This window comes from Pleurodeles waltl, chromosome 4_1, assembly GCF_031143425.1.
Source record: "Pleurodeles waltl isolate 20211129_DDA chromosome 4_1, aPleWal1.hap1.20221129, whole genome shotgun sequence".
NCBI classification, from domain to species: Eukaryota; Metazoa; Chordata; class Amphibia; order Caudata; family Salamandridae; genus Pleurodeles; species Pleurodeles waltl.
In genome coordinates this window covers 915,427,363-915,454,351 of record NC_090442.1, presented here as the reverse complement: position 1 = coordinate 915,454,351, position 26,989 = coordinate 915,427,363, and the positions used below count along the sequence as shown (strand labels likewise).

The window sequence follows — 26,989 nt, the reverse complement described above, 5'->3', positions numbered from 1 at the left end:
TACGCCGGAGAGCTTGGTGGTGCAGGCCTCCTGTTCATCCAAGTCAGCGCCTGGTTCTTTCCCGACGGTGCCTGGGGACAGAGATTCAAAGAAACTGGAGGCGCAGTCCAAGAAGATTTTTTCATCCTGCAGTCTGGCGTTGAAGGCCACCAACGCAACCTGTATCCTGGGGAGGTATATTCATGCTCTGATGGATGACATTTCCTCATCATTTACAGAGCTTCCCCAGGGTCTTTTGGATGTTGTTTCAAATGCCCAGGCTGCTGCGACCCAGATTATCCAGACTGGACTGGATACGACCGACTCGGTGGCCAGAGCAATGGGCACAACTGTGGTGGCAAGGAGGCAGGCCTGGCTCCGTAACTCGGGCTTTTCTGCGGATGTACAGTCCACATTGTTGGATCTCCCGTTTGATGGGGACAAACTGTTTGGAGCCAAGGCTGATTCGGCCTTGGAACGTTTTAAGGAGAGCAGGGCCACGGCTAAGTCGTTACGGCTCCAAGCTCCTTCTTCCACGGCCTCTTCCAGATTTTTCAGGAGGTTTCGTGGATTTGGGCGTGGCTCTTCCTCCTCTTCCTTTCGGGGAAGATATCAGCAACCTGCCTCTTCCCATCCCTATAGATCTTTTAGAGGGAGAGGTAGGGTCCGCACCAGAGGAGCCTCTCAGCAGCACTCTGCCTCTTCCTCATCCTCTGGCGGGGTGCAGCAGGGGAAGCAGCCTTAGGCTTCCACCATTTCCCACTCACTCCTCTCCTCTAGGGGGAAGATTACAGCATTTTCTCAACAAATGGAAGACTGTTACAACGGACACTTGGGTTCTCAGTATTGTGGGAAAAGGCTACACCCTTCCCTTTCGGGAGTTCCCGCCCCTCATCCCGCCCCGCCCTTCTTATTGTTCAGAAGAACACCTCCTGTTGCTAGAACAGGAGGTACAAGCCCTCCTTTCAAAGGGCGCGGTGGAGTTGGTCCCAGAGCAGGAAAGGGGTTGAGGATGTTACTCAAGGTATTTCCTGATTCCCAAGAAGGATGGTCGTTTGAGACCAATCCTGGACCTGAGGATCTTGAATTGGTTCCTCAAGCAGGAAAAGTTCAAGATGCTGACCCTAGCACAGGTGCTTTTGGCGTTGAACAAGGAAGACTGGATGGTTTCTGTCGACTTGCAGGATGCTTACTTTCATATCCCGATACTCAAGTCACACAGGAAGTATCTCCGGTTTGTGGTGGGATCGCAGCACTATCAGTTTGCGGTCCTTCCGTTCGGTCTTACTTCAGCACCTCGAGTCTTCACGAAGGTGATGTCGGTGGTTGCGGCAGAACTCAGAAGGAAGGGGATAGCAGTATTCCCTTACTTGGACGACTGGTTGATCAAAGCCAAGTCCCCGGAGCTTGTGTCGCATCATCTGCAGTCAACAACCCAGTTGTTGTTCGACCTGGGTTTTTCGGTGAACGAGCCCAAATCTCACCTAGAGCCCTCTCAGCGCCTCCTGTTCATATGGGCAGTACTGGATACAACATTGGGTCGGGCCTTTCCTCCGCCTCAGCGGATTCAAGATATTCAGGATTTGGTTCCAATGTTTCGAAATGGAGCGGTAGTTCCAGTCCTCAAGGTCCTTCGTCTGCTCGGTCTGTTTGCCTCCTGCATTCTGTTGGTCACGCATGCTCGCTGGCACATGAGGGCTCTTCAGTGGTGCCTCCGAAGGCAGTGGTCTCAACACAAAGGGGATCTAGAGAGTACTGTCAAGATCTCCAGAGATGCTGCTGTGGATTTGAAGTGGTGGATTGCAAGCAACAATCTTTCACAAGGAAAGCCGTTCGAGCAGTCGCCACCAGTGGCCACAGTCATAACGGATGCTTCCACTCTAGGGTGGGGAGCTCATCTGGGGGATCTGGAGATCAAAGGCCTTTGGTCTCCAGAGGAACAGATGTTTCACATCAATCTGTTAGAGTTACGGGCTGTACGTCTGGCTCTCAAGGCCTTCCTCCCTTCCCTTCGTGGTCAGTCGGTACAGGTCCTAACGGACAATACTACCACGATGTGGTACATAAACAAGCAGGGAGGTGTGGGGTCGTACCTTCTCTGCAGAGAAGCTCTTCGACTATGGTCCTGGGCAAAGGACCATCAGATTTGCTTGATAGCAAACCATCTGGCCGGAGTCTTAAACGTGCGTGCAGACAGTCTCAGTCGCCAATTCTCGGCAGACCACGAGTGGCGTCTCCATCCAGATCAAGTCCGTTTAATCTTCCAGAGGTGGGGGTTTCCTCGGGTAGATCTGTTTGCCACTCGAGAGAACGCGCATTGTCCGTTATTCTGCAGCCTCCAGTATCCGATGCAGGGAGCGTTGGGGGACACGTTTCAAATAACCTGGTGCGGCCAGTTGCTTTACGCGTTTCCTCCCATACCCTTGATTCCTCGAGTATTGAGGAAGATTCGCCAGGACCGGGCTCTAGTCATCCTAATAGCTCCGGATTGGCCAAGGAGGGTATGGTACTCCGACCTTCTCCAACTCTCAATGTGCCCTCCGCTCTGTCTCCCTCTCAGGGCAGACCTCCTCTCGCTGTTGCAGGGGCAGGTTTTACACCCCAACCTCCAGAGTCTGCACCTACATGCCTGGAGATTGAACGGGCAACCTGAGTTCTTTCTCTCTCCCGCCTGAGGTGGTGGATGTTATATTAGCGGCCAGGCGACACTCCACTAAATCTATCTACGCTAATAGATGGTCTAAATTTGTTGCGTGGTGTGGAGAGAGGCAGATTGATCCCTTACATGCTCATCTATCGGACGTTTTGTCTTTTGCTCTGTCTCTAGCGCAGAAAGGTTGTGCAGTGGCTACCATTAAGGGTTATTTATCGGCCTTGTCAGCCTTCATATGTCTTCCAGACCAACCATCTTTATTTAAATCCCCTATTGTTATCAGATTCTTGAAAGGTCTTCTATATAAATATCCTCCAAAACCATTCGTTATGCCGCAATGGGATTTGTCCTTGGTCCTGACTTTCCTTATGGGGTCCCCTTTTGAACCTATGCATTCTTGCCCCTTAAGGTATTTGTTTTTAAAAACAGTCTTCCTGATAGCTATAACATCAGCAAGGAGAGTGAGTGAGTTGCAGGCCTTATCAGTAAAGCCCCCTTATACAACTTTTTATGGGGATAAGGTGGTGTTGAGGACCAAGGCTGCTTTCCTCCCGAAGGTTGTTTCACCTTTCCATTTGGCTCAGGCAATTACTTTGTCCACGTTCTATCCTCCGCCTCATCCTTCCAAAGAGGAAGAAAGACTGCACCGTCTGGACCCAAAGAGGGCGTTGAGCTTCTTTATTGATAGAACAAAGGATTTCAGGCTGGAGGATCAGCTGTTTATTGGATACGTGGGCAAGAGGAGAGGAAAGGCAGTCCACAAGAGAACACTATCCAGGTGGGTTGTTCTTTGCATTAAAATCTGTTACTCTTTGGCAAAGAAGAATCCTCCTGAGGGCATTAGAGCTCATTCCACCAGAGCTAAGTCGGCCACTTCGGCCTTGGCCAGAGGTGTTCCTGTGGTCGACATCTGCAAGGCCGCAACTTGGTCGTCCCTTCACACTTTTGCAAAACATTACTGTTTGGATTCTGAGGTTAGAAGGGACGGCCATTTTGCACGGTCAGTGCTGCAGGATTTCTTGGTTTGACCATTTAGGCACCCACCGCCAGGCGTGGTACTGCTTTGGGACTCTATTCATTAGGTGAGGAATCCACAGGTAGTTGTATCCATCAGAAGAACGAGTTACTTACCTTCAGTAACTACTTTTCTGGTGGATACATTAGCTACCTGTGGATTCCTCACGGTCCCACCCGCCTCCCCGTTGCCTTTCTGGTCTTACCAAGTAATCCTTGAGTGCGCTCCTCTTGGTCTTCGAGGGTGCAATAGATGTTGTGTATAATATATTTATATATGTATATATGTATATATCTTTGTGTATATACTTGATGTGTATATATATTTTTTTTTAAAAGAGAGAGTTATATATATATAAAAGATTTACAGATATTCATGCAATGTTGTGTATTTTACAATGTTATGGGATGTTGCCTTGCTCTTTCATTGCATTGCCTGGTTGTTCTCATGCACGTAAAAAATGATTGGTACTGACTTCGGCACGTCGTCAAGGACCTCTTATTGCCTGTATGACGTCAGACGGTGTCGTGTGGGCTAGAGTGACGTCCTCGTCGACGTGCAGAGACTAGGAAGAAGATTTCCGTCGAATGCTGGCGCCATGGGAGAATTCATTAGGTGAGGAATCCACAGGTAGCTAATGTATCCACCAGAAAAGTCGTTACCGAAGGTAAGTAACTCGTTCTTTTCGCTAAGTAAATCATTTGGAAAACATTTCATAATCAAATCTGTTGAATTCATCAAGTCCATATTTTTTTTTATAAGCAGCACAGGAGAAACGGTCACCTGGGCAAAGGAGCCTGCGCACACCAAACACATTTGTTCCATTCATTTTAAAATACATTGAAAGATTATAAACACCAGACACTAGTGTCACTTACTTTGGGGTGTTCATGTATACTCCAGTATCTTCTAGAAGTAGGTGTGAGAACATACCTTGTTAATTAAATCATTAACATCCTCACAACTCACTTATTGAGACTATTAGCTAAATATTGCACATCACAAAATATTTTGTTTGTCCAGCCTTGTCTCTGTCTGTGCAGCAGATGTTTCTTTGTTGTTCTGCACTGAAGGCCTACGACCAAAATCTGTCCTTCTCACAAAGCTGATCTTATTCCTATCTCGTTTAAAATTGGCGCCTGTTTGCTACTGAAATGCGTGTTTTTTCTTTAGGAGAATGTTTTCAGAACACTTCGCCTTTACTGCTTTCGGATCTCTCCAACTTGATGTTGATACTGCAATACTTGCGATCGGTCTCCAGATTGTGATTTTTTCCTAGCATAGAGGTCTCTCTGTGTAGAAGAGGGCGAAGAAGAATTGTAATTTGACTATCCATTGCTCAATGTAAGTTTGGATGTTGTGGTCTGTAGGGTGAGGATTTTCTCTATGCTGATGTTGCGCAGAAGTCATGCAATCCCCCAACTTATTAGTGCAAGTGTGAGCTATGCTTTGGGTATCCCTTAAAGAGGCTGTATTGGGACTTTTGTGATTTTAGGGCCCTTCATCAAATGTGTGTCACAACGGTTGTGTTATTTCCAGTTACTGGAACCGCGAGGGGTACTATGCTGAAGGCATGGCATCTGGTCTTCTGAATGATATAGGAGGGTGTGTTAGTCCATTCGAAGAGCAGTTCTTGTAACTCATCCATTTCCCCTCTCCTGCTTCCGATATTACTGACGACACTCTATTCATACTTCATTTTCACCTCTTTGCCCTCTGTCTTTCCAGTGTATGTCTTATTAATGTCCGTGTCTCCTTGGAGTTTGTCTTCTGCCCTGTGTGCAGCTACAAGGAGGTGAAGGTACGTGTGAACATAGGTGTTTGGCCTGTGACAGGTTCCAGTGTGTCCAGTTATGATGCAAAAGCAATGTAGCCCACATACAGTGCAGGCGTGGTGTAGGTGGCAGAGCTGTACTGCAGGTGACTGTGTTCCTGAGTGTAGTTTCTGTAGTACTTGGGTGATGCAGAGGAGTTGTAGAAGAAGTGGATGAGTGGGAGAACACAGGAGAGAAAGGAGTGATAGGAGGGAAAGGGGTGCCTTGGCACTGGGTGGGATAGGCAAGAGTAGTTGAAGGAAAAGGGAGAGACTGAGAGTGGAGGTGGGGTAAAGGTAAGGAAGGAACTATGAACGGAAATGGTAGAGGAAAGAGTAAGGTGCTATCTGTAATGCAAATATACAGACATTCAGAGAGAGCAACTGTGCAGCAACTTGCTGCAAGCTCATCACAGACCAAGACCCACATGAAACAGTGCATGCAGACCAACAAAATTATAAACTTGTAGGCCCCCCTGTTCACCGACCCTACTGTTTATTCAAAATCTTAAAGCTAATGACAGCCAGTAAGCCATTTAAGGTTAGCAAAGGATTTATTCAAAAGGCGATTTCACGTTCTATTGACCAACTATAAATAGGTAGTGCGGCCATAGAACACATCACCTCCCTGTCCTGGGCCTCAAACATGGTTCTCTACATATTACACCAGTGGTTCCCAAACTTTTTCGACCAGCGGCTCCCTTCACCTACATTGGCCATTGCCCGCAGCTCCCCATTATGTTACTTTTTTTTTTCGGGTGGGCGATGTAAGCCCAGCCTCAGGAGTACTTCAAATTTTCTCCCTGCAAATAATTGGAATGTAGGCGATGAAGGTATTATCATATTGGTAACAAAATAAAAATACAAGTTGTTTACTTTTTTAATTTATTCAGTTAAGTCAGAAACAATACAATATCAAGAGCCAAAAATGTTTCCAGGAATTAGCAACCTTTTTTGAACACATGTAAGATTAACCACACCACAAAGTTCTGTAGTAAATGTTTTTTAATTAACAAGAAAAACCAGGGAGTCTGAATGTGAACAAAATAGAAAGGCCTATGTTTGGAAAATCCTAGTGAGATGGATGTGCTTGTTTTTCTTTACAAAGCTCCTCAAATCTTGGTGTTATTTTTGGGATCGCAACACGCATTTCTTTTTCAAGGTGAATTTTTGCCCTATATTTTGACTTTATCACTGCAACTGCTGAGAAACCAGCTTCACAAAGGTAGGAAGTAGCAAACGGGAACAAAACACGCAGGGCAATCTTGCTAATCACTGGGTATTCATCTTGAGTTTGGCACCAAAACTCAAGCAGTGACAGAGACTGGAATTGTACTTTCAATGTTGAGTCACTTGAAATGTCAATGAGCTGTTCTGCTTCCTCGTTATTGAAATGCTGAGGTATCTCAGCATTGAGGTGATCTCTCACCCATTTTATTGGCTCCACTTCATCCTCTGGGAAATATTTCTGAAGGTAAAAATGCAGTTGTGACAAATACAGAACAAAAACTGCCCTCAGTTCCTCCTTTAATGCCATCTCATTGTCTTGCAGAAACTTGTCCAATGAAGGAAAACATTTATAGTCACCTTTGCTTACACTGCCTTTCCAAAGGATGACTTTTTTCTTAAACCCTGAAACTTTGTCTGAGAGCTGCAAGATGTTAGTATTATTACCTTGCCAGGACTTGTTCAGTGTGTTCAGTTTTTCAAAAAGATCCGAAAGAAAAGCCATTTGTATTAGAAAGTCTGCATCAATAAATTTGTCAGCAAAACAATGTTCATCATCGTGTAGATAGGAGTATATTTAATTCCTAAGCTCATACACCCTATGCAGGGAGTTACCGAGAGACAGCCATCGAGAACTGCTGTAGAACAAGAGGCATGAGTGTTCGGCACCCATGTCTTCACACAGCTTAGCAAAAAATCTTGCTTTCATTGGTCTTGTTTTAATAAAATGTATCACTTTGGTGACTATTTTCAGAATATTATGCAGTTCTTCACTGAGGTTTCCTGCTGCTAGTGCTTCTCTGTGTATTATACAGTGTGTCCAAATAGCATTAGGTGCTTTAGACCGTATGTGAGCTTGAAGTCCTTGGTAGCATCCAGCCATTGAACGACCCCCGTCTGTACAAACTCCAACACATCTCTCCCAGTCAATCTGATTCTGTACCATAAAATCATCCACAACCGCAAACAAATCTTGACCGGTAGTTCCACCTTTCATTTCCTTACAGAACAACAAACCCTCAACTATTTTTTTTTCATTAACAAACCTGACATAGCAAATAAGATGGGTGTCTTTTTGGTTGTCTGTTGCCTCGTCCAGTTGGAGTGCAAAGTCTTTGCCTTTTAAGTTACAGATGAGCTGATCGTTAATATCGTCAGCCATATCGTTTATCCTCCGGCTGATAGTATTATTAGAAAGAGGCACTTTGAGCAGCTGTTTACCAGCATCTTCGCCAAGCATGATGGTTACCATATCAACAGCAGCAGGCAAAATCAGCTCTTCTGCAATTGTGTGTGGTTTTTTACACTGTGCAACACGATAGGCCACTTTATAAGAAGACAAGAGGGCGTTACTGTTAACTTTGGCTTGTTTTGAGAAAGTGGTCTTTTGTAACTTGGCTTCTGTTAGTTTTCTTTGGAAAAATCCCCTTGGCTTTCCAACCACATTTGGGTGAAGACTTTCAAGATGACGCTTTAGTTTACTTGGAAGCATGGATTCTAAAGCCAAAACTTTTAAACAGATTACACATTGAGGACGCTCCTCATTATTAACCTGTACACATGTGAAACCATAATCTAGATACCTGTCATCATACTTTCTGTACTTGGTTTTTCGCTTCCCATCCTCTTTTTTCTCTGAAGAACCTGAGACTTCACTTTGCTCAGACGAACTTGAACTCGGTATTAAAAATCTCTTCATTGTCAATCATAAAGATGCCAATCAGTTCACACGTAGAAGAGAAGAGAAGAAAGGGAAAGACTGAGGAAGAGAAAAACGAAATAGTGTCACAATGGTAGAAAACAGAAAGCTGCAAGAGTGAGCTGAAGGGGAAGGAAGTGGTTTTAAAATCATTGAAGAGGCCTGAGATGGATTTAGTATTACACTGCCTCAGTATTCCGTTTTCCCACATTTCATTTCAGCAGCCCATGTTTAAGAGGAGGACTTTGGGTACTGGCACATTTTTATTTACAAATTAAGCAATGTCGTTCACACTCCCACTCTGCAGTTTCTTGAGAAAAGGGTTGGTTTCTGCAGGGTGAAATTCTTAGCATCAAGAAGATGATAGGGGCAATATGTGAAGGCATTAACAACTATAGTGCAAGCCAATGTGCTTGAAAACGTTTTTATTATTTTTAAATTGCCAATATATTCTACTTTTTTAAAACGTTCTTTAGGAACTACTCCTTGAACATCCCTGGGGAGAGCTGCTGCAGTAGGAAATTGGCAAGTTCTCAGGACCCCATTCCAGTCCATCATTATTTTGCACACTGTGCCACTTCAGTCTTTAGTCCCAGCCATATGCAAATCAGTCTTGACCCTGCTCTGCTCCAATGTGAAGAGTGTGAACAGTGCAGCCCAAACTGCCTGACCAGTTCTTCCCTTAACCAGAGCACAACACAACTCATGACTGGTTTTGCCATTATTAGGCATCACTAGCCAAATATTGCTTGACTTCAGTGCCACAATGTGCCACAATGTGCCACAATGGGCTAGGGGCCCACACCTGGGCCTACCCGCACACTGAAGTATACAGAAAAAAAATGCTTGATTTAATCTCAACCACTAGCAGTTTCTCAGGACCCCATCCCTCCAGTCCATCTTTATTTTGCACACTGTGCCACCTCTATTTGTATTCAGCCATAAGCGAATCAGTCTTGACCCTGCTCCAATGGGCATAGTCCAGCCCGACTTTAACGGTCGTATAGCCATGTTGCTTACCTGGGGAAATTTGTATGGGAAATCTCCTAAGAAGTGTATAATGATGAGCACGAGCGCCTTTGGAATGTGTGGCCTAACTAGTCTTGTGTTTTGGAAAGAAAAAAATTCTGTCATTTGAAAGCGTTTGTTTTCCGGGAGAATTAACAGTTATGTTAGTCTGCAGGTTCTAATCAAAACATTGGACCCCGGCACTTATTCCTTTACAAATTAAGCAGGGAATGCGTGTGTTGTATTACAAACACGAACAAACACCCTTCCACACTCAGTGCTGGGAGTGCCCTCCCTGGCAGAGACTCTTCCCGCCCTACCAGCTGAGCACGAGGACACAGAATCTGGGCCAGTGACAACCAGCAAGGAACACACATGTGCTCTGGCATTATGACCGGCACGAGAGCGGAAATCGAAAATAAATGGGGTGAAGCGTGGGGGGGAGGCGTTAAAAGTTTGTGTAAACCTGGGCTGTGTTGTGGATGACTTTGCAGCGACCTTTGTTGCAAATGGCCTATGCATGCGGAATAATAGGCTCCTTGCAGGGAAGGGAAATGGCTTACTGCTATCCCCGTTTCCATGCCAGCCATCAGAGTCCCCATCTAGCAGAGAGAAATGAGTTATGAAAAGGCTTGAGAGGAGAAGGGATACTCTGCGAGTTTCATTTATGCATCGTAATCGTTCCCCCCCCCTATTCTGTGTGAAGTCGAAGATAATGCACACTTACCCTTTGAACCTAGCAGAACATTTGCATATGTGCACGCTGTTATATTCTCCAAGGTCTACAGTCTACAATGTAGATTCCAAATTCTAAAAATGATAATAATTACCGTAATTACCTGACAATGAGCTGAAATTCGACTTGGAATGCTGAGGGGGCTCTCGGAGTCTCTGAATTGCTGCGTGCCTGTAAATGCCGAAGAACGTAATCACGCTGGGTGAAACCATAATGCAAGACGTTGACAGGTGGGGCTCATGTAATCCCCCCGACATGAAATGCTAATGTCTACTGCTCAAGTGGAAAATAATTACCTCCCTGCGTAAGTTACGCTGGTATAAACAGCGTGCATAAATCGTTTCTGAAGTGTGGCATTTCATGTTTTCAAAAATGTGCACGGCGCTCCAGGCAACTTGTCACGGCGCACCGGGGTGCCGCGGCGCACAGTTTGAGAACCACTGTATTACACTAATGCTGCTTTACTGATTGCCCATATACAACTCTTTTTGGGCTTATATGTGCATAGCCACCACATCCCCTCCCTCAGAGGAAGAAACATAGTGGTCAATTGGCAGACCATTCAGGTCAATGTCATGTATAATTACCACACTCCTCTTCTTTAGGGACATGACAGAGAGGAGGAGATCAGACCATACCCAGCCCTCTGCTATGCTCACTATATTACCTTTCCAGTGATATTGCTTTCTGATATATTTTTTGTAAATAATAAATATGAAAAACACTGTTTCTCTAAAGATTCTATACTAACCTAACGGCAGAATGCACCCACTTTGAAGAGCCAGACATGCATAATAATCTTGCCGTACACAATTCCTTAGCTGAAAGGATGGAGTAAAAGAATAACAAAGAATTACAGCAAATAAATGCCCTAACACCTGATGTAAAGACAACAAGGTGATGGATGGAATGCTTGAATTAATCTCAGCCACTGGTTCTTTTTGGGGGCCGCACCACAATCCGTTATTTTTGCCCACCATGCCACCTCAGTTAGAACCCAGCCATATGCAAATCAGTCTTGACCCTGCTGCCCATGGGGACAGTCCATCCGGAAATGCCAGGACACGTCCGTCCTGAACCGTAACACAAGCAAAATAGGAACGGTTTTGCCCTAGTTGGGGCTCTTCAGACAGGTATAGCTTGGTTCCAGTGGCACAGTGAACCCGGAACTCACGTCTGGACATTTCTGGTGCACTTATGGTGGCAAATGCAAAAACAACACAGTGATGCATGGAATGCTTGAATTAATCTCAGTCACTGACAATCACTTGGGCTGCTCCCAAATCTGTTATCTTTGCCCACTGTGCCACCTCAGTTTGGACCCAGCGACATGCAAATCAGTCTTGACCATGCTCCTCTGGAACTCCATGGGAACAGTCCATCTGGAACTCCCAACCAGGTCCTCCCTGAACCGGAGGGACAAGCAGCCTAGTATCTCAAGGCTGTACCATGAACATAAATCTGCACAAAGCTCGCTATCACTCATAGAAAAAAAAGAAAACCATTTTTCACGGGCTCGCCTCTAAAGCCATGGTACAAATCCTAATCTGCTTTCAGAAGAGTACCCCATATGTTATGTTCCGGAGTGTGCTCAAGATCATACTCTTCTTCATCTTAAACTAATAAAAGTGGAAAAATTGCTGGTATGCAGCTCTTCGTCATATAAAATGGTTTGGTACCATCACAGAAGGGACCCCTTCCCTCTGTGGCAGGGAACATGGCTGTCTGAGACAATGGGTTTGGCAGGTTTCAACAACTGGGACTTCATAGATATCTCCATACTAGGGGACGTATGGGGGAAGGGTCAAAAGAATTAGTTCCAGGAATAAGAAACCATATTCCATCTTCACTCCTCCCAGTTTTACCAGTATTTACAACTGTGACATGCCCTCAAAGATTATAAGGAAGAATTGCAACCACTCACGAGTACAACCCTATAGAGTTTAAACTGATAACTGAGGATTTAGGGAAGGGTGGAAGCTCCCAACTATATAAATCGCTAGTGACCTGAAGACAATGTGGGAGTTGGATGGGGAGCCTTTGAGGGCGAAGTGTGGGTGGAGGTGAAAATGGAACCTACATTTCTGGCTATTTCCATGCTGTTTTGCCTCGTACAAATTTAAATATCTAAGCCAAATGTACTACTCCCCAGCACGACTATGCCAGATGGGCCATGCCAGGGGACTAGGTTGCCTCGGGTGTCATTTCTCCCCAGGCTCTTTTTACCATGTGGGAGTGCCTGAGGTGCGAATCTACTGGAAAGGGGTCAACTAAATAGTTGGGCGAGTGATAGGCCACCAGACCTGGACCCTAAGATTACTCTGTTGGGCATCATGGATACACTGAGGGGGTGGGGTCTCGCTCACTAAATGCAATGGCCCACCTAGTGACAAAGAGAGACTTAGCTCGGCACTGGAGAGGGACTGTGGCGGCCCGTCCTTTAGGGCAGAGGGGCCACCCCCCACTTTTTGCCCCCCATGAAGAGTGTCTGTCAGGCTGAACAAAGGTCAGCCTGACAGACACTCTTCATGTTCAGGTAAGGCAGCCAGGAGCAGACAGGCACGATTTGCGCAGACTCCTGGCTGCCTGAGCTGAACTTTGCTGGGCTGAGGAGATCACAGCTCCTATAGGCGTGACCTCCTCGGCCCAGCAAAGGTACCTCGAGGCCCTCCCCTGGGTGACGAGGAAAGCGTCACCAATTGACACTCTCCCTGGGCGCTTCAGCTTAAGCCCTGAAGTGCCCAGGGCGAGTGTCAATCAGTGACACTTCGTCACAGAGTGGGGTGGGGGTCAGCAGTCTTACTGACCCCATCACACTCTGTGACGAGGCTGGGTCTGCTGCCTTCCCTCATTGGCTGGAGGGAAGGCAGCAGTCCATCCCTCCTGGGACCTGGAGGCCTAAGGTAAGTGTGTGTGTGTGTGTGTGTGTGTATGTGTGTGATGTTTCAAATTGAATGTTTGGTGCATGTGTGCATGTTTGAATGGTATGAATGTTGTTAATGGATGTGCGTGCGTGTGTGAAAGAATGAGTGCGTGTGATGTTTTAAAATGAATGTTTGGTGAATGCGTGCATGTTTGAATGGTATGAGTGTTGTTAATGGATGTGCGTGTCTGTGTGTGAAAGAATGAGTGTGTTTGTGTGTGTGTGTGTGCCCCACCTGCCCCCCCCCTCCCTCCTAAAGCTGCCGGCCGCCACTTGAGAGAGATGTGGGCATCACCACTGGACGACTGGACGAATGGATTATGGAAACAAGCATTTGCAATGCAACGGGTCTCGCATTTGCTCATATTAGAGCTGATAGCGTTGTAAACTCCTAACCCGACTTTTCACTGGTAATGAAACCTATCGGCAAAAGTGCATTTATGTACGTAACCCGAAAAAGTGCAATTAACTGTGTAACAGGGCCGATATTATGTAAAGTGCTTGACTTCTGCCAAGCGAGATCGCGCTGAGAAAATAGAGAAAAAGTAGTCCATGAGCCGGACAGAAAACAGCGAGCCTCGCATGTTTTCTGTACTTGGTTGATGCGCCCGAGGAGGGCTATCCACCGGAAAAGGCATAACATGTGCATGCCTTCCACTAATGAAATCAAGCACATTCTAACAGGCAAGCCCACAAGCCAATAACAGACACTGATGTGACTTGGACAGGGCTCCGAGCCCTTTTTAATTACCTAAGCGTCTCAGTTATCGAAGCGCATGCGCAAGCGCATGCGACGCAAGCTCGACCCTAAAAAGTTGTATACAAAATCTGTGGAGTTCTGAAAAACAAGAGAGGATTTGGCCCCCCTCGACTTGATACGCTGGAGGCCCACACTGACAGCGAACCTAACGTGAGAAGAGGGACACATATGAATTAACTTGAGATATGGGAACTAGAAGGTTATGAAGTTCCAACTGAGGCAGAACGCTCTGTACTCACAACCTGCAAGGTGAATGTGTGACCCCTTCGGTCAATACTGTAATGGTATAGTTTAAATGTGCATACAAAAATTATTAAAATGTGTTTTTTTTTTTTTATTGAAAAAATTACGTAGTGCAGCCTGAGCAAAATGAAATGTTTCTTCTTAGTGTACTGTAGTTATTATTGTACTCCAATGTGATCATCTATATAACAGGCATACATTTCTGACACCACATAGTGTTTTTGGTTTGGTAATGCAGGTATAGCCCCGGTCCCCTTTATGAGTAAATGGATTTATACAGTGCTTCAGTGTTTGAGGATTAGGATTTCCAGTTCAATCAAAACATGCGTTAGGTCAAAGATTGTGGTGCTACAAGGTCTCTGTCTTGTCTTACAAGTGCTCTTTGTGAAGTTAAAACATCATTAGATCTGTTCTGTTTTGTATAATCTACATTGTCCACTCATCTTAAAAGGAAGTGGAAAAGAAAACCAAGGTCTTGACACAAAACTGCGAAGAATTGACTAAAGAGAATACTCAGAGGAAAATGGAAATTAAGGCACTAAAAGAAGATGTGACGATAAAGCAGAAGCACATTCAGAAAGAGGAGAAGGATATTGAGAAGCAGCTGGAACAACAAGAAGTTTTCAAAGTAAGACGAAAACAAGCATATATATTTTAAAAAAATGTAACTTTGAGGATTTCTTTGTAGAATCTTTGAGAGTCTTAAAAGTTCTTGAATTACGTGTGTAACATGAGATGCTAAGTGAAATGTTCCTATAGTTTAAATCCTGAATTGGTATTATAAACAGTTTCATTTGCATTTAACTGTATCTAAATGTCACACCCTTAGTGGGGTGATGGAGCTGAGTCCATCACTCCATTTATAGTTCACAAGCATCTGCAGGTCCTCACGTGGAGGTTTGGTAGCAACTGTTTTCCCATTTTTCAAAGTATTTGCAGGGGGATTTAAGGGTTTTTCGAAACACCTTTTGGGTTGCCTTTTCAGACTGAATTACTTGGTGCTGCTCACTAGTTGTTGATTCATTCACTTGGTTCCCACAAGCAGTTTATCATTTCAGTACTTGAAAGGCAAATTAGAATTATTCTGTTACGGATGTATTGCTGCATGTCTCATTTTGGGGGCTTCATAGTACTGAAAGTCGGGTTAGGCCATTTGTGATGGGCATTAGAGACTGATTAGTTAGTTGATAGATAGTCTGATGTTCCTCAGTTCGTCCCTTTTACTGCATAAAAAATCACTTTGCAACAACTTTGAGCTGTGTGCTTTCAGCATGGCATGTGATTTGATTTGCGTCTAGGGTTTGGGTTCATGGTGTTCCCTATCCTAGTGCTTGGTAAATCCCAGGATCTGCCTCATTGTTTAAGCCATTAGATGGAGTGTTGGGTGGTAACATGTGCAGTTGATGAGTAAAGTTTCCTGGTTAGTGAGTAATGGGGAACTCTCTTGAGTGGCCCTCCTTATTCTGTTTGCATTCAGAAATGTCCGGTCTAAATTCAACCAAACTTTGCATGACTTTGACATCATCCTCTGACTTGAGAAAGGCCACTAACATTTTGGAGTATGAGTTTTGGGCCCGCCGTAATCCCTCCAACACTGTCCACATGTGTATTCTGAGAGGCTAAGCTGAAGTTTAGCCACACTTGTAGGAAAGTGCCCTTGTTGGCATGGTTGCAGCCCGACGTTTTGCCTGATATTGATGCCAACATTGACTGAGAGAGTGCTGGGATCCTGCTAACCAGGCCTCAGCACCAGTGTTCTTTCCCAAAACATGTACCATTGTTTCCACAATTGGCACACCCTGGCACACAGTAAAAGGTACCTATGGTACCAAGGGCCATGTGGCCAGGGAAGGTCCCCAAGGGCTGCAGCATGTGTTATGCCATCATGGGGGACCCCTCACTTAGCACATGCACACTGCCCCACTGCAGCTTGTGTATTCTGGTGGGGAGAAAGACAGTCGACGTGCCACCCCTCTCAGGGTGCCATGGCCACAAACCACTGTCTGTGGCATAGGTAAGTCACCCCTCTAGCAGGCCTTACAGCCTTAAGGCAGGGTGCACTATACCCCAGGTGAGGGCATAACTGCTTGATCAATATGGCCCTACAGTGTCTGAGTCCATTCTTACATCTTGTAAGTGCAGTGTGGCCATATTGAGTATATGGTCTGGGAGTTTTGTCATTACGAACTCCACAGCTCCATAACGCTGCACTGAATACTGAGAAGTTTGGTATCAAACTCCTCAACACAATAAACCCACATGGGAAACATCACTAGCCACGCGGTCACTGCAGCGATAAGCATTGATCACGCTGCCATTACCACACATATGTGTTTACTACACATTCATTTAGAACGCATGCCCTTACCACGCATATGCGTAGTAATGGCAGAGAGCAGTCTGGGCAGAACAGGAAGGAGCAACGATCAGAGGAGAGAGCGGTAAGTGGGGCAGAGTGAGGATGGGTGTTAAAATGGGGTTTCTGGTTGGTTAAGGTATGCACCTAAGCCAGGCAGAATCCATCTACTCTAGTCAGGGCAAGGGAGTTACACGTTCGAGATAACCACTGCTCACCCCCTTGGTAGCTTGGCACGAGCAGTCAGGCCTAACCCTGGAGGCAATGTATAAAGAGTTTGTACAATACATACAACACACGTGATGCAAGATGTACACCACAAAGTAAACACAACACTGAGCTATGTAAAAATAAACTGTATTGCACAAAACATAATTAGACCAACATTACACGTCAGTAATACCCTGCAAACTTAGCAGTTGTCAGAACGTTACACAGGTTACTAATACTCTGCAAAGAATAAGCAGTTGTCACATTAGAACACGTAAGTAGTCAGGATTCTGCAACATAAGCAGTAGTCAGGAATCACAGTAAATAAATGTATGCACTATATCAGGAACATTACAAAATTATATGGCAAGTCATGAGAGAGTAAACATACATCAGCCTAACATTCCCATAATAGGAACATTTAGTCAATATATATTAGTGGAAAAATAACCCTGGAACACCCCACCCTCCCAGTGTCCCCTAGAGTATCTTATGTAGTAGAGTAAGGCACGCCTAGTGCCTGGAAGGTCGTGGTGGGGGACCCTGGTGCTTCCATGCGCTTAACGGGGCCACACGCGGTTGGTTACTCAGGGAGAGGGACGGTCGGCACCCTCTTGTTTTCCTACAGAGGACCCTCCTGCTGGGGCCCGTGATCTCTGTGGGCTCCCCCCCACCCCCCCCCCCCCCCCCCCGGGCGGCCACTGGCACTACCACCTAAATGGGGGGGGGAGGGCGGGGCAAGCAGCTCAACAAAAGCAATGGATGGTGAGAGGAAGGGGCCTTCGTCGAGGCCTTCGTTCCCTGTTCCTCAAAATAATGGCTGGTTGAAAATAGGAGCATCCCGCTCCTATGGCAGTGACCGGGGGTTGGGGGGACGTTCCCCTCACCTCCCCAGAGTCTCCCTCCTGGGGCTGCTACTGCACACTCACCCGCACCCGGTGTGGTGCGCAAGTGTTTACTGCAGCTCCCTGGCCGCAGCATTGATCTGGGTAACAATGGAGGACGGCTGATGCCCCGGCGGCAATCTAAGGAGCGAGCCATGCCCTGGGGTTACCGATAGGAGCACGCTTGATCTGGTTATCTTTTTCACTGGAGAGCGTGCAAAACTCGTGCTGCTTCAAAATAGGATGTCCGGGCTGCGGTGGTGATTATTATCGGCACAGGAGCACTTTCCAAAGCGCGAAGGCACTTTGATTCGGGCCAGGCCGCGGTGGTGATTTTGCAGACAGGAACCACTTTTCAAAGCGCTATGGGGACATACAGGAGCCCGGGTTGCGGTGGTGATTTCCTCACAGCGTCAGCATTTTTTCACAGCACAGAGGGGCACAGCCAGCACTCTCCAGGCACTCAGTCACGGAAGCAGCACTCCTCGTGCTGGAGTAGTTTCACAGGGGGTTGTGGCCCCGGCCCTGGAGCCAAAAATTGAAGAAGGAGCACAGGGTTGGTGAACCCAGCTACAGGCCAGCACAAAAGTGAATGCAAGCAGTGGCAGTTCTTCCTAGTGACTAGGCAGGTCACAGGTTAGCACAGCAGCAGCAGTCCAAGGTGGTCCTGGTGAGTCCTCTCAACCGCGCCCTGTGTCCAGTTCCAGGTAAGTTTTCTGGAGTCCCAAGAATGTCTAAGTTGTGGGGAAAATTCCCCTGTACTTATACTCAGATAGCAGTGTCTCTTACAATGAGGGGGGGAGGGGGTTCCAACCAGTTACAACTGGTTCTGGGAGTGCCCCTTCTCTCCTCCAGCACAGGCTCCAAACATCAGTGGGGGGGTAAACGACCCTATTGTGCGAGGCCAGGGCACAGCCTTTACAAATGCAGGTGTGCCCCGCCTCTCCCTTCTCTCAGCCCAGGAAGACTATACCATATGTAGATGCACCTCTGTGACACCGCCACTCTCCCTGTGTACAGGCTGTCTGAAAAGTATGCACAAAGCCCCAACTGTCAGTCTGCTCAGACATGGATGGGAGTCAAGCTGCAAAAACACCAGTCATAAGCACAGATAAATGTGCACTTTCTAGAAGTGGCATTTCTGTAATAGTAATAAAAAATACACCTACACCAGTAAGCAGCATTTCTCATCACTATCACAACCATACCAAACATGCCTACGCTACCTCTCATAAATCAGACAGTACCCCTTACACATAAGGCAAGGCATTTCTAATGTAATCCTATGAGAAGGCAGCACTCACAGCAGTGAGACACCAAGTTAGGCTGTTTGTCACTACCAGGACAGGCCATGCAACCTGGCATATGTCCTCCCTTCTACATACATGGCACCCTGCCTAGAGGGCTAGCTACGGCGTACCTCAGGAGTGACTTAGATGTAGTAAAAGGGGAGTTCTGGACCTGACAAGTAAATTTAGATGCCAGGTCCCTGTGGCAGAAAACTGCACACACAGGCCCTGCGCTAGCAGGCCTGAAATAGGTTTGAAAGGCTACTTCAGTGGGTGGCGCAAGCAGCGCCGAGGCCCACTAGTAGCATTTCATTTACAGGCCCTGGGTATAGGGATACCACTTTACAAGGGACTTATAGGTAAATTTAATATGCCAATTAGGTATAAGTCAATCATACCAATTGCACAAGGGAGAGCACACGCACTTTAGCAGTGGAAAAGTGCTCAGAGTCATAAGGTCAGCCAACAAAGGTCAGAAAAATAAAGAGGCAAAAAGTCTGGGGAATGATCCTGTAAAAGGGCCAGGCCCAACGGGGGTTAGTTCTTAGGGCATGGCCTTGGGGGATAGGGAGGTTGTGGTTGTTTTTAGGACAGGGTGGGTAGATTTTAGGGTTCAGGGTTGGGGGGGGTCAGCTTAGTTTTTAGGACAGGGTAGGCTTTAGAGTTTAGTGGTGGGTTGGAGTAGTTTTTAGGATAGGGCGGGGTAGGTTTTAGGATAGGGCAGGGTAGGGTTTAGGGCAGGTTAGTTTTTAGGATAGGGCGGGGTAGTTTTTAGGGTAGGTTTTAGGGTTTGGGGCGGTAGGTCTGGATAATTTTTAGGACAGGGCTGGGTTTTAGGACAGGGTAGGTTTTAGGGCGAGGGTCGGTGTAGTTTTTAGGAGAGGGCAGGGTGGGTTTTAGGCAGGGCAGGTTAGCTTTTAGGGTTTAGGGCAAATGCAGGGGGGTCGGGTCGTTTTTACAACAGGGTGGGGTAGGTTTTAGGACAGTGTAGGTTTTAGGGTTTAGGTCAGGGGTCTGGGTAGTTTTTTAGGGCAGGGTAGGTTTTAGGGCAGGGCAGTGTAGTTATTAGGGTTTAGGTTAGGGGTGGAGTAGTTTTTAGGGCAGGGTAGGTTTTAGGACAGGGCAGTGTAGTTATTAGGGTTTAGGTTAGGGGTGGAATAGTTTTTAGGGCAGGGTATGTTATAGGGTTTAGGTTGGGGTGGGGTAGTTTTTAGGACAGGGCAGGGTATGTTTTAGGGCGGGTGGTTTGGGTAGTTTTTAGGACAGGGTGGGGTAGGTTTTAGAACAGGGTAGGTTTTAGGAGAAGGCAGCTTTTAGGGTTTAGGGTGAAGGGGGATTCAGGGTAATTGTTAGGATAGGGGCGATAGGTTTTAGTGTTCAGGGTGGAGTTGGAGGGGTCGGGGTAGTTTTTAGGACAGGGTAGGTTTTAGGGTTTAGGGCAGGGGTCAGGGTAAGTTTTTAGGGCAGAGTAGATTTTAGGACAGGGCAGAGTAGCTTATAGGGTTAACGGTGAGGGTGGGGGGCCAGGGTAGTTGTTAGGAAAGGGCAGGGTATGTTTGTGGGTGGGACGGGGGTGCACTCGTTTTTAGGACAGGGTAGGCTTTAGGGATTAGGGCGGGGTGGGGGGTTGGGATCATTTTTAGGGCGGGGTAGGTTTTGGACAGGGCAGGGAAGATTTTAGGGTTTAGGGCGGGGGAGGAGTAGTTTTTAGGACAGGGTAGGTTTTAGGGTTTGAGGCAGGGGGTCTGGTTAGTTTTTAGGACAGGGCGGGGTAGTGTTCAAGGTGGAGGTGGGGGTTAGGGTAGTTTTCAGGACTAGGTGGTGTAGTTTTTAGGACAGGGTAGGTTTTAGGGCAGGGGTCAGGGTAGATTTTAGGACAGGGCAGGTAGCGTTTAGGGTGGAGGTGGGGGGAATCAGGGTAGATTTTTTTAACAGTACAGAGTAGGTTTTAGGGTGGGGCGGGAGGTCAGAATAGTTTTTAGGAGAGCCTTTTTGCTCTCGATGGTCAGAAACAAAGCCTGCACTGAATGGAGGTGCTTCAGACCTCCTCACTGCAGGAACTGTAACACCTGGCGGTGAGCCGCAACGACTCGGGCCTCTTATTAAAGTGCCCCAGGGCACTCCAGCAAGTGGAGATGCCCGCAGCTTGGACAAAGCCCACTTTTGGCTGCAAGTCCGGTGGGAAAATTAGGGAAAACAAGGAGGAGTGACCATCTCAGTCCGGAACCACCCCTAAGGTGTCCAGAGCTGAGGTGACTTCTTCCTTGCAAAATCCTCCATCTTAGTTTAGAGGACAGGGACCAATAGGATTAGGTTTGTGTCCCCCGCTCCAAAGGGAGTGGACACAGGAAGGGTGTAGCTACCCTCAGGGAGAGTAGCCATTGGTTACTGCCGTCTGACCCCTGTAACACCCCTAAATCCAGGATTTAAGGGCTCCCCTGAACTTAGCTTATCAGATTCCTGGCGACCTCAGAAGAAGGAAAAAGGACTGCTTAGCTGAAACCCCAGCAGAGAATACAGAAGATGAAAACTGACTTGTCCCCAGCCCTACAGGCCTGTCTCCAGCTTCAAAAGCCCTGCAAAAAGAAAGTGCATCATGCGGGTCCAGTGACCTTTGCCAAGCCTCCAGAGGACTGCCTGCATCACAGTGGACCAAGAATTCCCATGGAAAGCGGCCCTTTCCAAGAAGAAACTACACCTAAGGACTCCAGAGCCTCCCCGGATCCTGACCACTCTGCACCCGATGCCTGGGGCCAGGTTGCCCAACCAACTAGAGAGGATCCCCAGGCAATTCCGAGGAAGTGCCCACCCTGTGTTGACCTCTCCTGTCCTCCATGATGACGCCTGCAGTGTGAATCGAGAGGGATGCCCCCTGACCACAACAGCACCACACAAAGATACCAGTCACCAAAAGGTACACCGCAGACCATGGCCTTTGGGAACCCGTCCTCCAGTGCAGCAACATTCAGTAGGTGGCCCTCCTACTTGCCCAGCCTGTGGCTTTCTGGAACCGACCCCCTGTACCCAGCCTGCACCATGTAAGTGACCCCTGGGGGTCCCCTCATAGCAAAGCACTGGGAGCCCAACGCTGTGTTTGCACCATGCACCCCACCGCCCCTGCGCCTCTGAGGGTGTGTGTTTGGTGCTAACGTGTGCCCCCCCCCCCCCCCTTGGTGCTCCTCTACACCCCCCATGTCTGCCCTCCAAAGACACAGGTACCTACCTGCAAGCAGGCCTGATTCAGAGGAGCCCATGTTAAGGTTAAATTTGCCTCATCTTTGATCTCTGCACCCGGTGAACCCATGTTGCTGGCGGTGGGTGTTTGGAGTTAACTTGAACCCCACCCTGTTGACTTCCTAACCCCTCAAGACTGAAACTGTAAGTGTTGTACTTACCTACAAATCGTACTAACTTTTCTCCCCCCCAGGAACTGTTCTGAAAATTGCACTGTCAACTTATGAAAACAGATTATTGCCATCTATTCAAAAACTGTACAACTTGCCAATTCTAATCAAAGTGGTATTAATACATATGCGGAATGCTTATTTATTGATGTACTTACCTGCAACTTGAATCTTGTGGTTCTAGAAATAAATTAACAAAATATATATCTACTATATAAATGGTTCACTGCGCCCCAGATCTCACTGGAAATCTTGCCCTGCCGAAGAGTTCTTGGTCAACCAAGGACCAGCCAGCAGAGAGTCAGATGGCTATCTCTTGAACTTCAGCCCTTCTCCGTAAGCAGGAGTAGAATGGACATGGGACTGGAGAAGGAAGTAAAACCAGCGTCGAAGGTAAAGGCAAAGGCTTTATGAGTGCCAATGCCTAGTGTCGAGCAAACTAATGTCCATAATGGTGCTGGCGAATTTTCTTGTGGACATCAGCCCTCCATTACTGAGTTGTTTTCTGCAGCGCCACATGTGTTGTCAGCCTCTGTTCTATCAGTTCACACACCAGCTCAAACCCTGGGTCAAAGCAAAGCGTCTGGTAGTTAGACTGTATTAGGCTCTAGGTCTCTCACGGTCCCCCTTGTACCTGATCTGAAGCCAGTAACCAATACTGGACTCCTGCTTTTGGAGGAATGGACATGTTGTCAATGGCAAGATGAGGCTTTCTCACAGACTGACAGCCTCAAGGCACAAGTTGCTCCTCAGTTGCCCCTCCAAGGTAGCGCTTTCATTGTGGACTCACTAACGTTGGGGGGTGCTCCCCCTGGGAACAATGTTGATGTGGGTGCACGTTCTGACCTGCCTGTCTCCCAGTCTCAGTTTGGTCTTTCAAGTGGCATGGTGACTGAGGGGGTGACTCCCCTACTGAAGAGGACACTGGTTCAGGGCCAGCGACCGGCCCAGCAGAGATGTGTCCAAACAGGGCTGATCTTTTGCTAGAACCTCAACAAGGACTTCGAAAATAGAGAGCATTGTAATATTGTATGGTTCCTCTACCTTCAAGAAGGGTTGAAGGCAGTAAATCCAGAGTATTTATGGTAAACTTGCTCAAAGGAGCTAACAAACTGGAACTGGGATCTTGAAATACAGAGAGCACACCTATTCCCTTTAATGCGGAAGAAGGAGAGTTCTTCCAAAGTTGACATCACAAGCCAGCTAACAGCAATTAGCATTTACTTTGGGAGCTTTTGCTCCGACAGGCTGTTTTTGAAAAGGCTCGGCCAGATGCTAAACAACATTTTGATGGGCATTCCTTCTTTGGTTGACCTGATGGAAGAAGCTGGCCTGGTGTGTGGTGGGTGCCCAAGGTACTTACACCTCATACCAGGTCCAGGTATCCCCTGTTAGTGTAGTGTAGGCAGTATTTAGAAGCCAGGCTCTATAGAGGTGGATGAGCAGCCAAGGCTTATCTAGGAGACATGCAAAGCTCATGCAATACTATGGTAGTCACGCAACAGTTATAAACATGAAAGAAAACACTCAGTTTTACAAAAATAAAGGTACTTTATTTTAGTGACACAATTACCAAAAAATACTAAAGAGGCAACCCTCCAATAGGAGGTAAGTATTGCACTAGATATGTACATTAGCAATCAGCAATAGGCATATAAAGTGATAGAAAACAGTGCAAATGCAGATAGACAAAGGTGACCCTAAGGGGGGAGCCTAAACCATATGCTAAAAAAATGGAATGCAAACACAGGACCCCCACCTAGGCAAGTGGAATGTGTAGAGGGAAACTGAGGGTACTAGAAAACCCCAAAGGTAAGTACCCCAGTGCTCTCTAGCGACCAGGAAGAAAGGAGTAAGTTACTGGATTTCCCCCAAACCACCCACAAGGAAGAAAATGAAGAAAATGCATCCCCAGACAAGACTGGAAGAAACCAGCAGTGGATTCCTGCGGAAGAAGGGGACCAAGCCCAGAAGGAGTAGAAGCTTCTACCCACCCAGCTGTGGATGCAGGAGTTGGTCGACCGTAGAATGAAGATGGTCAGGAATGCAGCCCTGGAGAAGGTGAAGTTTCTGGAGGATGCAGTCGATGTCCCATGCCGGATGGATGATTCCAGTCATTTAGTGGTGTGGGAAAAGCCACCAACAAGCCTTGGCAAAGGCAGAAGTCGAGATGAAGCAAAATTGGAGCTGCCGGGGACCACCAAGGTCCAGGAGGACTCAACCCACGGGGGGAGTCCTAGGGGGACCTCCAACAAGGCAGAGAGTCCACAGAAGAAGAGGCAGCCCTCACAGAAGACCCACTGGATGAGGAACCAGGAGTCACAGAGGACCCCACTCAGCACAACTGGAGAAGGGCCCCATGCTGGAGGAGAAGCATGCGGAGGACTGTGCTTCGTAGGAAGGAGTGCTAGGGCTACATGGAGCCTGAAGATCCCTTACAGGAGATGCCAACAAGCCTTGGTAGCTGCAAGAGACACAGTGCATGGGGGTACTGTCCTGTGTGGGAAGGCAGAAGCTTACCTCCACCATAGTTAGACAGCAGGCAGAGAGGACCAAGAAGACTACTTCGGACCAGCACCTGTGATGCAGGATCCACTCAGCCAGCTGTCATTTCAGTTGGTGCCTGCGGATGCAGTGGAGTGACTCCTTCACTCTCAGAGCAATTCCTTTTTCCTTCTCGTGCAGACAGAAGACTTGCTACCCTCAGAGGATGCACAGCCGGGGAAATGTTGTAGAAGCTGGAAGGAGCCGTGGAAACAATGTTGCAAGCAGAGTCTTCGTTGTGGATGCAGATTGTCGGTTTCTCGAGGGTCCAGTTGAGGTTCCAGTGGCTAGAAATAAAAGTAGAGGTTGCCGAGGAGTCCTGCTGGAATCTTGCAAGCCGAATCTGAGGACCCACCCGAGAGAGTCCCTAAATAGCCCTGAAAGGGGGGTTGGTCATCTAGCCAGGAGGGGGCTTTGACGTCACCTGCCTGACCTGGCCACTCAGATGCTCCTAGAGGTCCCTGCCAACCTTGGATTCAAGAAGGCAGAACCCAGGGACCCTCTGGAGGAGCTCTGGGCACCACCCCTGTGGTGGTGATGGACAGGGGAGTGGTCACTCCCCTTTCCATTGTCCAGTTTTGCGCCAGAGCAGGGACTGGAGGTCCCTGAACCGATGTAGACTGGTTTGTGCATGAAGGGCACCAACTGTGCCCTTCAAAGCACACCAGTGGCTTGGGGAAGCTACCCCTCCTAAGCCATGTAACACCTATTTCCAAAGGGAGAGGGTGTTACCCCCCTCTCTCAAAATAAATCCTTTGTTCTGCCTTTCTGGGCTTGAGCTGTTCAAACAGCAGGAGGGCAGAAACCTGCCTGAGGGGTGGCAACAGCCTGGGCTACCTGGAAAGCCCCAGAAGGCTGGTAGGAGCAATGCTGGGGGTCTTCTAAGGAGCCCCCGGAGTGCATGGAATCATACTTCAAATACTGGGGTACGATTCAGACATGTTAGATACAAACATGCCTAGTTTAGGAGTTACCATTATGTAGCTGGACTTAGGTAGTAAACTATGTCCAATGCACACATTAAATGGCGTCCCTGCACTCACTAAGTCCAGGACAAATGGTACTGGAGTTAGTGGGGGCACCTCAGCTAGTGCAGGGGCGCCCTCACATATAGTTACTTGCACCCTGCCCTCTGGGCTAGGAGGGCCTGCCATAGAGGTGACTTTAGTGACCTGTAGTGAGTGCATGCACCCTTTCACGCATGCTATAATGGCAGGCGTGCAGATACTCTTTGCATGGGCTCCCCATGGGTGGCATAATACATGCTGCAGCCCATGGGGGATCCCCTGATACCCCCATGCCCTGGCTACCTGGGTACCCTACACTAGGAACTTACATGGGGGCACCAGTATGACAAATGTGGGGTGCAAGGGAGAGAGCATAGTTACTGATGTCCTGGTTAGCAGGATCCCAGTGAACAGTCAAACACACTGACAAACAGGCAACAAATGTGCTTAACCATGCTTCATGCTTGGCAGGTGGGTGATTGTCGAATGTCAAGTTGCAGGGCACACAGTGACACTGCTCAATGTATGGACCGAATTTGGACAACCCCACCTTGTATAATTGGTTAAATACTAAATAAGCTCTGTGGCCACTCCAATTATACTGTATGGGGATTTTAATATTAACCTGCCAGGGGGCTTTTTGAAACTGAAGCCACAGGTCTTCAGAGCACTGCAACACCATTTAGATAATCACTGTTAAGTGATATCAAAACAAAATATTTGACTCAGGATATACTTTCTTCTCTGCCCCTCATAAAAAGCATGCCTGCCTGGATTACTTTTTTGCACCCCATAGCCTAGTGCAAGGGATATGCATTGAGAAATATGAGGATCGTTTCCAGTCGTAATCCTCTGGTCACTGAGATCACGAGCATAGATGGAGCAGGACCTAGGTTGACCTGGTCCTTTGAAAGAGGATTACTCTTTGACCAGATGTATATTGATCATATGACTCCTTGGCTCTCAGGATTTCTACTTTGCAAACAGGGTAGCGCCTCCCACCACTCCCCCAAGAGTTAGTCTAGGATGCCTTTACAGTCGGAATTCAGGGCGACAATTAGCTTCAGTCTTAGTTGCTAGAAGAAGTAGAAACAACTCTGGAAAAGCTTTGTGGGGAATTAGCAGAAGCCGAGGCCCAGCTCATTGACATTGTCGTTAGTGGGGTGAAAGGGATGGTACAACACAAGCTTGATGTAGCCAAATCAGCCATCAACCGCTTGGCTGCAAATAGGGCTTTAG

The 26,989-nt window shown here is 47.3% G+C and overlaps 1 protein-coding gene across 1 annotated transcript in view; it reads left to right on the top strand.

Moving 5' to 3' along the window:
- The window catches only part of CCDC146 (coiled-coil domain containing 146), an 897,036-nt gene that overhangs the window by 300,021 nt on the left and 570,026 nt on the right, over positions 1 to 26,989 (top strand). The window contains exon 6 of the mRNA XM_069229681.1: positions 14,508 to 14,684. Within this exon, the coding sequence (XP_069085782.1) occupies positions 14,508 to 14,684 (177 nt within the window). The remainder of the gene's footprint in view (positions 1 to 14,507; positions 14,685 to 26,989) is intronic.